This window comes from Oculina patagonica, chromosome 6 (assembly GCF_052425735.1).
Source record: "Oculina patagonica isolate OP01 chromosome 6, crgOcupat, whole genome shotgun sequence".
Classification (NCBI taxonomy): Eukaryota; Metazoa; Cnidaria; class Anthozoa; order Scleractinia; family Oculinidae; genus Oculina; species Oculina patagonica.
In genome coordinates this window covers 13,825,582-13,838,927 of record NC_135763.1, presented here as the reverse complement: position 1 = coordinate 13,838,927, position 13,346 = coordinate 13,825,582, and the positions used below count along the sequence as shown (strand labels likewise).

The 13,346-nt window shown below is 41.7% G+C and overlaps 1 protein-coding gene across 1 annotated transcript; it reads left to right on the top strand.

Moving 5' to 3' along the window:
- Window positions 1-2,553: 2,553 nt before the first annotated feature.
- On the top strand, window positions 2,554-12,826 carry LOC144657381 (putative caffeoyl-CoA O-methyltransferase 2). Its single transcript, XM_078517731.1, has 6 exons — window positions 2,554-2,839; window positions 6,672-6,777; window positions 8,440-8,564; window positions 10,079-10,133; window positions 11,525-11,658; window positions 12,636-12,826. Exons 1-6 carry the CDS (start codon window positions 2,627-2,629, stop codon window positions 12,792-12,794), a joined length of 792 nt encoding a protein of 263 aa, XP_078373857.1. The 5' UTR covers window positions 2,554-2,626; the 3' UTR covers window positions 12,795-12,826.
- The last annotated feature ends 520 nt before the right edge of the window (window positions 12,827-13,346 follow it).

Sequence of the window (13,346 nt, the reverse complement as noted above, 5' to 3'; positions counted from 1 at the left end):
GGGGGGGGGGTGGATAGGGTGGATATCCACCCCCCATTTTTCAGTATTTTCAAAATTCGAAATGTCACTTTATTTGAATTAGAAAATAAATAAAGAAAGAAAAATTAGCTCTCGCTCATGTCTGGTTGTTGTTACGCCACGTTTCGCCGTCTGCCGCCACTTAGGGTTAGGGTTAGGCCCTAATGGTCTGCCATCCACCCCCCCCCCCCTTTTGAAATCCTGGATCCGCCCCTGCGCTAAGTAGTTTGAATAGTGTGGGAGCTATGTCACTTGTGAACATGGCTTCTTCATACTGTGCTTTCTAAATTTGTGGAAATTTTTTAAGGATAACTCGAGTACGGTGAACGGTACAGACGTGGGACTTGGACAAGTAGATTATCTAGTAATTGTCTACGGCTTGTTGTATTATTGATTTTTTTGGTTCAATAGTTTTGGATTTATTTTTTTCACGGCGTGACAGTGAAAATCACCTACATTATGCACCTATCAATGTTAAGCCGCTAACGATGGAAGCGGGCATAGGCAGGGGGATTTGACAGCAATTGTTTGCCCGTAGTGGGGACTTTTGACCGTTTTTATGGACTTTCTTACAACATTTTATTGAAGTTTAGTGACTTTTGAACATCCACAAATGCCCTGGAGTTGGGCATTTGATCAGAAAGTCTCAGCTAAGTTCAAATGCGCGGCTCCCCCCCCCCCCCCCCCCCAGCGGCTTAACATTGATAGGTGGATTACACGAAAAGACAAAAGAGCTAAAACGTTCGCTTATTTAATATCAAGTTTTACAAGCTTGCTCTACTCAAAGTTGTAAACACCGACCTCGGCAAAAGAGCACCCTTCCCCACTCTAGAGTTTTCATTGCGCCATGCAATACAGAAAAAAAGCCGCATAAAAGAACAAGTGCACTAAGAACACTCAGGCTGAAATTTGGTCACAAACCGTACCATATACATAAGTACACATTCAGCTTGAAAAATGAAAATTGTTTTTATATATGTATATAATCAAAGGCTCTTCGAGCAACCTCATGGTAATTCGATGGATGAAGTGCCGACCTCCGCATTTTTTCTAAATAAGTGTCCAATAAAGTAAAGCAATCTCACTTTGCTTTATTTTTCCACGTGAGTTGCGTCATTGATGGCTCGTGCTCTCAGGGGTCGTAGCGCTATTCAGTTTTCACAACCAAAATAATTACCGGTTAGTGTATTACCTTTGATCCTTTTAAGCATTAAGTAAATTTGTTTTGTGAATATGTTTACTTTTCTGTCAGCACGTATAGTTATTTTTGAGCAGCGGAAAAAACTTGAGAGAAAAGATACGCCCGAGCACTTCGTGTATCTGCTCGACTCAAAAAGATGAAAAACGGATGACGTGACACGAGGTGACGTGACGCGAAACAAAAACGTGCCGTGGATGTTGTGTTGACTAAAACACGTCACAAGGCGAGCGTAATAATTTTAACAGTTTAAGCGTAACTATATGTAGTTCATTGGTGCTATCAGTAATGTCACAATCTCACTTAATTTGCCTTCGAATGTTTTCTTGCGTGAATGGGTCATTGATAGTTTTTTTCTTCAAATAAGGGTTCAATAATGTAACACAATCTCACTTTATTTCCCTGTGAATGTTTTATTTTTCCATGGGAATTGCGTCATTGATGGTTCGTGCTCTCAGGCTTCGTAGCGCAAATTCTATTTTATCACAAAAATATTTAAGTGTAACCTTTGATCCTTTTTAGCATTAAGTAAATTTGTTTTGTGAATATGTTTACTTTTCTGCCAGCACGTATAGCGTTATTTTAAGCAGCGAATAAAATTTGAAAGAAAGATGCGTGAAAGATGCGCGTTTCTGCACGACTCAAAAAGATGAAGAACGGATGACGTGACACGAAGATGATGTGACGCGAAACAAAAACGTACATGAATGTTGTGTTTACTAAAACGCGTCTTTAAATGTTTTCTTACGTGAATGGGTAATTGATAGCCTATGCTCTGAGGCTTCGTTGAGCGAATTCTATTCTCTTTTATCACCAGAGGATAAGTGTAAGTGATCCTCTTTCGATTTGTTTTGTGAAGTTCCATTTAGTTCCCTGAAAGAGAGAGACCCTGGAACGAGGTTGAAGAATATTGTTTCTGATTGACATGTGCTGAATGCGTTTAAAGGACCTTTCTGTCAGCACGTTTCTCGTTTAATGCTAAATTAATTGAATCGAGTGAGTGAGTGTTCGAGTGAGCAAATGAGGCCAATAACATAACCTCATTATCATTCGGTAAAAATTAGAATAACCTACTAGGGTACAGTGACCAGTTTGCCATGATTAAGGTTGGTTCCATCCACTAAATAATTAAAATGTTGTGCTTGCACATTGTTTTCATCTGTTGGTAGTCTATGTAGTATTTAGTTTTTAGAAACAATTTTAAGAACACCTTAAGAACATTTTCAGGCTGATATTGCAGAATACACCCGATATATAAGAACAATATCAGCGTGAGCCCCTAAAACACGTGTTCTTTTATGCAGGTTTCAGTACTGTTTTACAAATGTAAATTTGATACGAATGTCACATGATCTGCCACTTGATTTCAATTCATAGGCGCTGAGTGTAGTGAAAATAAACGTCGGAGCGATGTCATTTTTGGGCGAAAACAAGTTATTATTTGGAGCTGTAGGGATTGCACTATCATCTGTAGCAGCAGGATTTGTTGTTGGTAGGGTCTTTGGACGTAGGAGCGATCAACTATTTAAACACTCAAAAACTCACTCTGACAACAGCCCCGTCAATAATTATGTCACGGAATATGGAATCCGCGAGCCCTTACCACTCGCAAAACTTAGACAGGTAAGAATTTATTCCCTGAAATTTATAGTATGGATGAATTTTCTACAACGGGCTACATGAAAAAATTTCTGTATCGCCAAATAATCCGTCGCCCTTTATATATACTATAGCGAACATAAATAGCAATGCGGCGGCAGAACGACATTCGATAGATCCTGAGTCTGGATTTCGTTTTTTCTTATAATCGACCGATGGCCAACGATACAGTACGGTGATTTATAAAAAATACCATAAACTTGCACTCATTGCAAGTCCGTTTTTTAAAGCCAGGCGTTTTTAAGTCCAAAACAACAGATCAGAGCGTTTGGGTCGTCACGCAACGGTAGGGGAGGGAGCGTTGCGTGACAAGCCCAAACAACGGCTGGGAAGCCGGGAGGAGACTTGGTGTTTGTCAACAACATATGGATAAAAGTAAAACCTCCCTCACGTCCACTTTTGCTGGCCAGCTGTTCCCTGCCTTTTGACCGATAACAGATTAAGTAGATGGATAAACCAACTGAATCAAAGTCCTTACAGAGAAGGTTTGAATAATTTATGCTCGTCAACTGGCCTATTTAAGGTCGCGGGGGACACCTTATGCTCATCATTATGCATTTATTTAAAGCGTATGCACGAAGTACAACGACTGACATCGACAACTTTACGTGACATTCATGACTGGATAAAAATATGGGTGCGTGCGCGTGATTTGTAAAAAATCCCTGTTTCTTTAATATTTTAAACAATTTAAAACAACGCTTAGCGATATACGTTCATACAGATTGTAGGAAGTCTTTGAACTTATTTTCATTCAAATTTGAATATTATTGCAACTCAGAGTAATCACAAAATATTCGGCATAAACAATCGTGTCCTTTTTAAAAACGCATTGTTCTCACCATAAAAGCGTGGAATATAATTACCATAATTACATCTCTCCTTGACAAAATGATCGTATTTAGGTCGGGACACCTTCGGAAATCTCAAAGTTTTGACTTTTCCGACAATTTTGTTGCAGAGAATACAGCACGGATACAGAACTTCATGACTTGTCACTGCAGATAGGTAAACTATGAATACTGTAGTGTGTCACAACAGAAGCGGAATTTTAAAAGAGCGCTTTCAGAAAGAGGTAGAAGACATTAAATTCAAATTTGCGCACTTAAACCGCCATAACTTGCTGGCAAACTTTAAATTAAATAATCCGCTTCTGTTATGACACTCTAGAGGTATTGACTGATTAGTTTTTGACAAGATCACAGTGTGCTGTCTCCTACTCGTTCCGCAAACTCTGCCACAAAATCATGTTTTTCTCAATTTAGCACTAACGAGGCTATAACATCGCCGTTAAATGCAATCTACCGAATAAAAGATGACATTCACAATCTTTCATCTTTTCTTTATATGTCTTTGTAAAATTTGAGCTTAATCGCACCCATAACAGCTGAGAAATTAGCGTTTTTAAAGATGCAGGTCAAGCAAAATTTCGCTTCATGAATTTATTCATGCTGTAGGTATCCCCCGCGACCTTAATCATATTGCTGGTATTGCTCATGACAATTGCCTACAAGTCCATATTTCCATGTTATCCTCCTAAAGATATCACGTTTTATCCAGTTACCGGGTCAGTGAGTTTGCCAAAATAAACAGTAGTAAAAGAAATTCAGGTTCAAAATTTAGGTTTAAATTTTAAAACCATGTGTGAATACTGAAATATAATTAATGTCTATAAGGCACTGGGTTATAGAGGTAACCTCAGTATAAAAGATTAAATTTATTATAAGGTTTGTTTTATTGCTATAATGAGCCCATTCCAGGGGGTGTGCATGTTCCCTTGTTCCCCCCAAAAATTTCCTTGAGTTACCTTGTTCCCTAAAAGTATTTTGTCGATTTTTGTGACCCCAGGCCCCGTGTTCCAGCTTTATTTTCCTTTTGTTTCTGTGTTCCCAATTATTCATGGCCATATTCCCTTGCTCCCTGAAACCCCTGAGACGGGATCTATAATGCTCAAACAGGCCCCCGGAACGTTTTTCAGAGAGGCATGAGAAAGGGCAGCCGGGTGTGGGTTGCCGTGTCGTGACCTACCTCAAGTAATTTTTAATACTGCAAATTAATCCTGTTAAAGAAAATCCATATTGCTACTGTAAATTAATGTTAGAAGTAGTATTAAGTGAAGAAACTGTATTTCTCTTTTAACCATCCATCCAGCGGGTGGAAACAAACTCCCCATCCCAAACTCCTGCACGATCACTTAATAATGGTAAGGAAGAGCGGAGTCCTATTCGGTCTGTAATCCTACGAGTGATAAACAAAATCTGACGACTGCGAAGCCGGAGTCCGATTTGTTCATCACGAGTATGATTACAAACAGAATTGAACGACACGAAGTCCTGTTATGACAAAATTCAAGAAACAAAGTAACAAACTTAGGCTATGTTTACACTGGACCGGTCCGGAACGGATCCGGTCCGATTTTCGGACCGGATAGGCCTTCTGTTTACACGGGACCGTTCTGGAACCGGACCGGGACGGATCCAAAACTGGACCTGCTATTTTACAGGTCCAGTTATGGATCCGTTCCGGACCGGTTCCAAAACGGTCCCGTGTAAACACCTGGTTCGGTTCCAAATGGTTCCATGTAAACAGGTCCGGTTCGGATCGGAACGGTTACGGACCGGTCCCGTGTAAACGTAGCCTTAATCGGCGAAATGATGAAAAACATAACAGTTTACTCAACAAAATGCCGCGTACTGTCCAATATACACAGGCATGTCGCGTAAACTGTGCTATAACACTGTCCAATTACAACCATGACGCATACACTGTCCTATTAGTGCTCAAATCGGGCTGCTGTTAACTAATCACGTTCGAGAATTTTGTTATAGTTTTAATTAATTACGCTATAGGGTGAATTTCAGTGACATGTTACAACACCTAAAACGAAGTGTGTGAGCCGTCGGTTTCTGCAGGTCCCTATCTTGAAAAGGTCGGAATTAATAACTTAAATACCTGTCTCGAACAACTTTGTTCTAGCTGGGCTTGTACACCATTTCAACCATTGACTGATACAATCAAGACAAAATGGGACTGTGATTCCTAAGTTTGGCCAACTAAATATTTGCCCTGTAGGCATGTTCAAGGATCTTGGGAAAAGGCCCATTCATCATTATCTATCCTCATTGCACCATGGGCCGCATAAGACTCATTAGGCCAGCCCCCTTTTTAGCAAGAAAAGTTAGTCGTCACTTAACCCCCCTTTTCCCCTTTCGTTGTTGCAGTACTCTTCCTGGGTAATAACCGAATCATTTTCACGTTATGATATTGCTTGGGACTTGTGCCGCGGGGAGGGGGAGGGGAAAGTAAGGCTTTTTGGTAACAGGGCCAATGAGACTGTATTTATTGTTTGATAGCTTGCTAGAGCGATTTTCCCTTGAGCGGTCTGAAGTAATTCGCGTACGGTATGCATTAATTTTGCATGACTAACAGGTAGTGATTGGTTTAAAACTCTCGCGCCTCTTTCTTAGCCAATCAAAAGTAAAACCAAAACCAATCTTGACTCGCTCGCGCACGTTTTCCCGCGCTTCGTGTTAGCCTGCGATTGGCGCCTCTCCACCAGTCTCCTCCCCGTCGGTATCGCTTCGCTCGCTGAATCGCTCTTCGCCAATCGCGCGTGTAACACATCCCAAACGAAACGTGAGCCTGATCGCAGGCCAACTTCGTGTCGGCTACGTGTATTTGCTTCGAGTTTTGATTGGTTTACTGGATTGTCTGTGTTCTTTGTGATTGGCTAGAGTGATTATTTTGGTTTTGACAACAGAATTGAAAACCGCTCTTTGCTACCAATCTTTAATAGGCAACGCTGAATCAGCGAGGGACTGGAATGCTTGCTAGTGCTGATGAAGTTCAACTGATGAGACTGTTGTTACAGTTGATGAAAGCCAAAAAGGTTATAGAAATAGGTAAGGTAAACACCATGGCTGTTTTCTTGTCAGTTGAAGCTAAATCAGCTGGTCTTTTTCTGTTTTTGTGATTTCTTCTAGATTCTTTTCGCCTCTTTTTTCTGTTTTTGCTGCTGCTGCTGCTTTTATTTTCATTATTTGTATGGGGGCAAAGTTTTGATCCATAATATGTGTTTCAAAATTGCTATAACGGTTTGCAAGTAACAGGATTTTCTGCTAACATGATTTACAGCAACAAAAAGCGTAAACCATTTGGTGAGGTTTAAATTTCAGAGTTCGCATGTCATTGAAAAACCGTGGATTTTGACGGACAACACGACAACGAGTCCAGCACCAGATAACATTCCAGTTACCCTAGAGCCGAACCTGATACGCATGTGGATTGGTTTCATGAAAGCGATTCGACAATTGAAACATTGTGATGTGTTGTGCAGCCCTCTTCTAAAAAATGCGTCTGTCAGACACCCCGTCACGTGCCACTATCCAAACAACCAATGAATCTCCAACTGAAGACCAATAAACAGAGCACATTAGTGTTTATGACTCGGCTTATTCCTGCATGTCTCCGACAGGCCATACTTCCCGGTGTGAGAAGAATTAAACAACTCACACATTCTCTTCAAAGGCCTGAGATGCCGAATTCCCATTTACTAGAGTAGCGAGTGGCAGCACGTCATCCCCTTCACCTAGATTAATTGCGATGACTTGTGATGCTTTATTCAAACTAGTCTTTCTTGCTCGATCGTTGTCTTTAAGCTAAACATTTGAACGTTCGCCAGTTGACGTATTTATTGACAGACAAAATGGACCACTTCTTTTTACTAGTAAATGGTTTAAACTTATGAAATGTTTTGGCCGATTTACACGGTACAATTTTGACGGATGCGAGATGCTTGGGACATGCTTACGACAGGCCTACGCCACGAATTGTGTCGTGTGAATCAAACCTACAACTCACTTACGACCGACTGTCGTAGGCGGGATACGTACCTTATTAGTTAGTTGATCTTACAGAGAAGATCATCATGATCATCAAGCAGGAGTTATTATTACCTCCATTGCTTTCTCAACTGAAGCAGACCCTGGCCTCTCCCACGCCACGATTACATAGGTCCTGGATAGATGAACTGGATCGTGTCCAAACTATTATTTTCGACCTCTCTACTTTTCTTTTCCTTGCAATAGACTATCACTCCATCCAAGAGGAGGAAAAATACTCCTAGTCGCTTCATGCTATGGAAACCGGAATCGGTTTCCATAGTTCCATTCCTAGTTGGGCCACTACGCTCGTATGCAGTATTTTACTTATTTCCTTTATCATTTGGTGTCCAGGAAAGATATACCTCCGTGTTGTTATGAATGTGCTTTACTTTAAATATGGTAGATCCATCTTTTTGTACTTGTCGTTGTGAAGATGTCTCTGACTTCTGAATTTGACAGTTCCCGTGGCCATCGTATGCCCAGAATGCTAGGCATGGAGGTACTTGTGAAGAAATACCCTGCATTAGCTGGGTCTGAGCTTCTCGTGTTGTGTTCTACGCAGGCTAAATATTTGCTGCACGTATTGTTTTTGGGCATTCAGAACCCCCATTTTGGTTTTATGTGAGTAAAAAGGAATACGACTATCATGACAATTGCTATTTTCAACGTGTTTCATTGCAGGTGTTTATACTGGCTATAACACTCTGAGTATGGCAATGACACTACCCCCAGATGGCAAGGTTGTGGCATGTGATACAACAGACGAGTTTATGCAAGAAGTGCAGAGCCTGAGTTTCTTCAAAGAGGTAAACTGATGAAAAAAAACTAGAGCAAATGTGAAGGTAGGCTGCTCCCTGCAGCCATTAGTCAAAATTAAAGGGACTGTTTCACGGCAGAGTTAAGTTTATATTTAAGTTTTGCCATATACTCGCTATGAAACTTAATGTTTGCAAAGAAATTACTTTTATACATGTTTTTATAGATCTAACTGACAAAACCATAGCTTCATTACAACCAATTGTGTCTCCCGGGCGTTATAATGTATGTTACAAGCAAACGAGATTAAGTTTGAAAACTGTTCAGCCTAACGGTATTTCAAAACACCTATATTGCCATCCGTTTCAATCTTGAAACTTTTGGCCATCCCCCAGGGGGGGGGCACTCCCCTATATGGCCTATACGGGGACGTGCCGCTGGATAGGGTATGGTTTTTGACTCCTCCGGAACTGAACAGGGTATGTAATATTAAGCTCCTCTGTCCTAAACAGGGCCTGAAACTGTCCTAGACAGGGTATGGCTGCAAGACTGTCGTCCATGTATTTACATTGTTTTTGCTTTCGCTTCAATCAACATTATTTTATTCGGTGGGATAGGTGTTTTTGCATTTCAATGCTTCAAACATCGCGTATGGGACGCAATCACAATAAAGCGTAAATGATTGTTGATGTTGTCCTTTGTCCTAAATAGGGTCTTAGAATAGGGGGTGTTGTCCTACACAGGGTAGACATTTTAAGTTTTTATTGTCCTAAACAGGGTCAGGGTTTCAAACCTCCAGCGGCACCCCTATACCTAAACTTAGGTCAAGTACCATCCATACCTTCTTTGGTTTTTTGCTGTGTTATTGTTTATATTTCACTGATTTTGGTGGCCATTCCTATGCATAAATTTGGCTAAAATCCGTGACACAGCTCCTTTAAGTCACGTGATACATATGAGGTGTAGACGTTCTGGGGCCCCTGGGTACCGTAGATGTTTTTTTTCTCTTGCATGTGAGACTTGACAGAGATAGGATGATATGCGAGCCAGCGAGGCATGCGAGCCATGCGAGCCAGAAATCCCAAATCCCAATAAAAGGCTAACCGAAAGCTACCTAAACTAACTGTAGGCTAACCAGAGTGCTATTTAGGCTAACCAGAGTGCTATGTAGGCTAACCGGAGTGCTATGTAGGGTAACCAATGTGCTATTTAGGCTAACCTGAATGGCTCGCATGACTCGCGAGCCATGCGAGCCATAATTCCCTAATCCCAATAAAAGGCTAACCGAAAGCTACCTAAGCTAACTGTAGGCTAACCAGAGTGCTGTTTAGGCTATCCGAAGTGCTATTTAGGCTAACCGAAATGGCTCGCATGGCTCGCTGACTCGCAGATTATCCGGACCCGACTTGACACACAGGAAGTAAAGTCTCTTGCATTAAGGGAACATATTGTATTGTAAATTGGCCGATCACAAAACTGAAGAGCAAAGTTCTACGTTACTTACTTAATCGCAATCATCTGAATTACAAGTTTTTATAAAGTTAGTTTCGTTTTTATTATTCAGGCAGGTGTTGAGTCAAAGGTCGATTTAAAGCTGCAATCTGCTATCACCACTTTAGGTAAGAGCTATTCAAAGTGAATAGTTAATAACTCTTAGTGTAACACTACCTGATGAACTGTTGCCTCGCATCATTGCTCTGGTAGCTTTCGGTGTTGAGATTTACAGGTCACAGAATAAGTCGCAAGCGATTACTTGTGAAAAGGGCCGTAACCAGCAAGAGGCAAGACGAGGCTCTTGCCTCGTCTAGATTTTAACAAAAAATTAAAAACAAAAAATGCTTTGAGTTAGGAAAATAATCCCCATTTGAACGAGATTGATTTTTTTCGAAAGAAATACGTTATGAAAATGCTGTAAATAGCGTTTCAAAGCTTTAGATTTCAAAAATTTCTGGGGTGCATTCTCCACACTCCTCTACTTTCTCGCTTTTTCGACGATCGCAGATTTTGCCTCGTCTATACAGAAAGCCTGGCTACGGTCCTGTTATAAGACTGATACGATAACTCGAGCCAGAAGTCGTTTCTCTTTAGTTTGCTTCGTTCAGCCAAGCACTGCAATTTTAATGATTATAACCCCGCGTTATCAAGCAAATATTCCTTCCCCTTAGAGGTTCGAGAAATTGGCATTTCACTGTATAATTACTTTTCGTGAATAAACTTAGTGCTATAGTCTGTTCAAATTTTACGGTTAAAAGAAGCACAGTTTCTAGAACAAAAAGTGCTACCCAACGCCGCCCAGGGCCTAGTTGTTCAAAAGGTGGATAGAGCCGAGTTTTCAAATGAGTGTCGTAAAACCAAAACCAAAGTAATTACTCTGGCCAATCACAAAGGACACTGACAATCCAGTGAACCAATCAAAACTCAAAGCAAATACATGTAGCTGGCACGAAGCGCGGGAAAACGTGCGCGAGCGAGTCACGATTGGTTTTGGTTTTAGTTCTGATTGGCTGAGAAAGTGGCGCGAGGTTTTTAAACCAATCACTGAGCGTAGTAATGCAAAACCAAAGCAAACGCAATTTACTTTCGACACTCAAGTGAAAACCGCTCTAATGCTATCAGCCGGATAAATCGCTATCCAGTGGATAAGTGTAAACAAAACATACTGGACTATCCACTGGATAGTGATTTATCTGGCCCCAGTTGTTCAAAGGGTGGATAAGCTATCCACTGGATAAATCACTATCCGGTGGATAGCGAAGTAGGTTTTGTATCACAGTTATCCACTGGATAGCAATTTATCCGGTGGGTAGCGTTATCCACTCTTTGAACAACTGAGGCCAGGTGTATACCTGAGTACCAGCGAAACATCAGAGCAACCTGACAAATGCCGAGAGCTACCTGCGATGGACTAGCATCCTAAAAACGAGAATATACGGAAAATCATTAAAATCTCAATAAAATTTAAAACTCAGTCAGTGTCTAGGTGTTGTAAAATGCTGTGTTTGTATTTCAGATGAACTGTTGGCTGCAGGAGAAGCTGAGAGTTTTGACCTGGTTTTTATTGATGCTGATAAGCTTTTATATGACCAGTTCTACGAGAAATCGTTACCGCTCCTTCGTAAAGGCGGGCTTATTGTTATTGACAATGTAAGTGATGAAATAAACTGCTGGTTATTGCCACTAGTAAGAAGGTAATCCTGAATTGCTTTGGATTACCCAACCATTCAAATGCAAAAACCAAACTTAATCACGGTGTTTTCACGCTCGTTTTCCCGCGCCTGGCACCAGCTATGTCTATTTTTTTTAGTTCTGATTAGATCAAGAGGTTGTTGTATTTGTAGTGATTGTCCATTGTGTTTGTTTTGGGACTTGTACTTACACACTCATGCCTCCGCGGACACTTCACCGACGAACTTGACACATCACAAACACACGTCCACCGACACATCAAACACACACTACCGAAACATCAACCGACACACTACTGACGCGTAAACCGACACATCACCGACTCACTACCGACGCGTAAACCGACACATCACCGACACACTACCGTCGTGTAAACCGACACATCACCGACTCACTGCCGACGCATCAACCGACACTTCACCAACACAGTACCGACGCCTCCACCGACACTTTACCGACACACTACCGACGCATCAACCGACACACTACCGACGCCTCGACCGACACACTACCGACGTCTCGACCGACACATCACCGACACACTACCGACGCATCAACTGACACGTCACCAACACATCACCGACGTCTCGACCGACACATCACCGACGCATCAACTGACACGTCACCGACACACTTTCGACGCCTCGACCGACACAACACCGACACACTACCGACGCATCAACCGACACATCACCGTCACACTTTCGACGCCTCGACCGACACATCACCGACACACTACCGACGCATCAAACGACACATCACCGACACACTTCCGACGCCTCGATCGACACATCACTGACCGACGCGCTACCAACGCGTAAACCGACACATCACCGACACACTTCTGAAGTGTAAAGCCACACAACACGCGTAAAAATTTATCACTTCAATTGAATCCATGGTATTTACCAATCTTTATTTCTCTCTATTTGCAGGTTTTGTGGGGTCGGAGGGTTTGCGACTCTGAAAAAAGAGTTTCAGATGAACGCACAAGAGCACTTCACAACTTGAACGTAAAAGTTCATGAAGACCCTCGTGTTGTGATGTCTCTGATTCCATTTGCAGATGGTGTTACGATAGCAATGAAGCTCTAAATTATTTCAATAAAGTTATGTTTTGTATCCAGTCTTTGTTGGAAATTAAATGAGTATTGCGGGCTACGATAGAGTTAATCTTAGTTAGGTGTCTCCTATTAGCAGTGGGGTCTCCTCACTGCTATCATTAATAAAGTTATTATTATTAGAGTTTGTCTGCTAACCATGCAACGTGACTTGCCAGAATAGAATCCCAGTCCGTCACAGCTACCTCAACAATTTGCCAGTACCTATTTATGTACTCGTGCTTAATGGTACCTGGAAATGGTACCTTTAAAGTACCCCTATCTACAAGTTGAGTGCCTTGCCCAAGAGCGTAACACAAATTAAGACCTTCGGTCAGGATCGAACGCAGATCACTTGAGGCGGAGAAGAGTGGTCGTTAAGTAGGGAAGGGCCTGGTTGAGCAAAAAAATATTTATGTTAGGGGCCGGAGTCAAAGATCGTAACCATATCTTTACCCAGCGAGAAGGCTTTTCACTTGCGCTACCTAATCCCTGAGCCGAGACTAGCTTTTTTCCGCACGGGCTACAAAGGGAAAGCGTGTTTAAT

Coding starts and splice junctions, on each gene's coding strand:
- LOC144657381 (XM_078517731.1), top strand. CDS start 2,627: ATGTCATTTTTGGGCGAAAACAAGTTATTATTTGGAGCTGTAGGGATT. Junction 2,840..6,671: donor CACTCGCAAAACTTAGACAG/GTAAGAATTTAT, acceptor AATCTTTAATAG/GCAACGCTGAATCAGCGAGG. Junction 6,778..8,439: donor CAAAAAGGTTATAGAAATAG/GTAAGGTAAACA, acceptor GTTTCATTGCAG/GTGTTTATACTGGCTATAAC.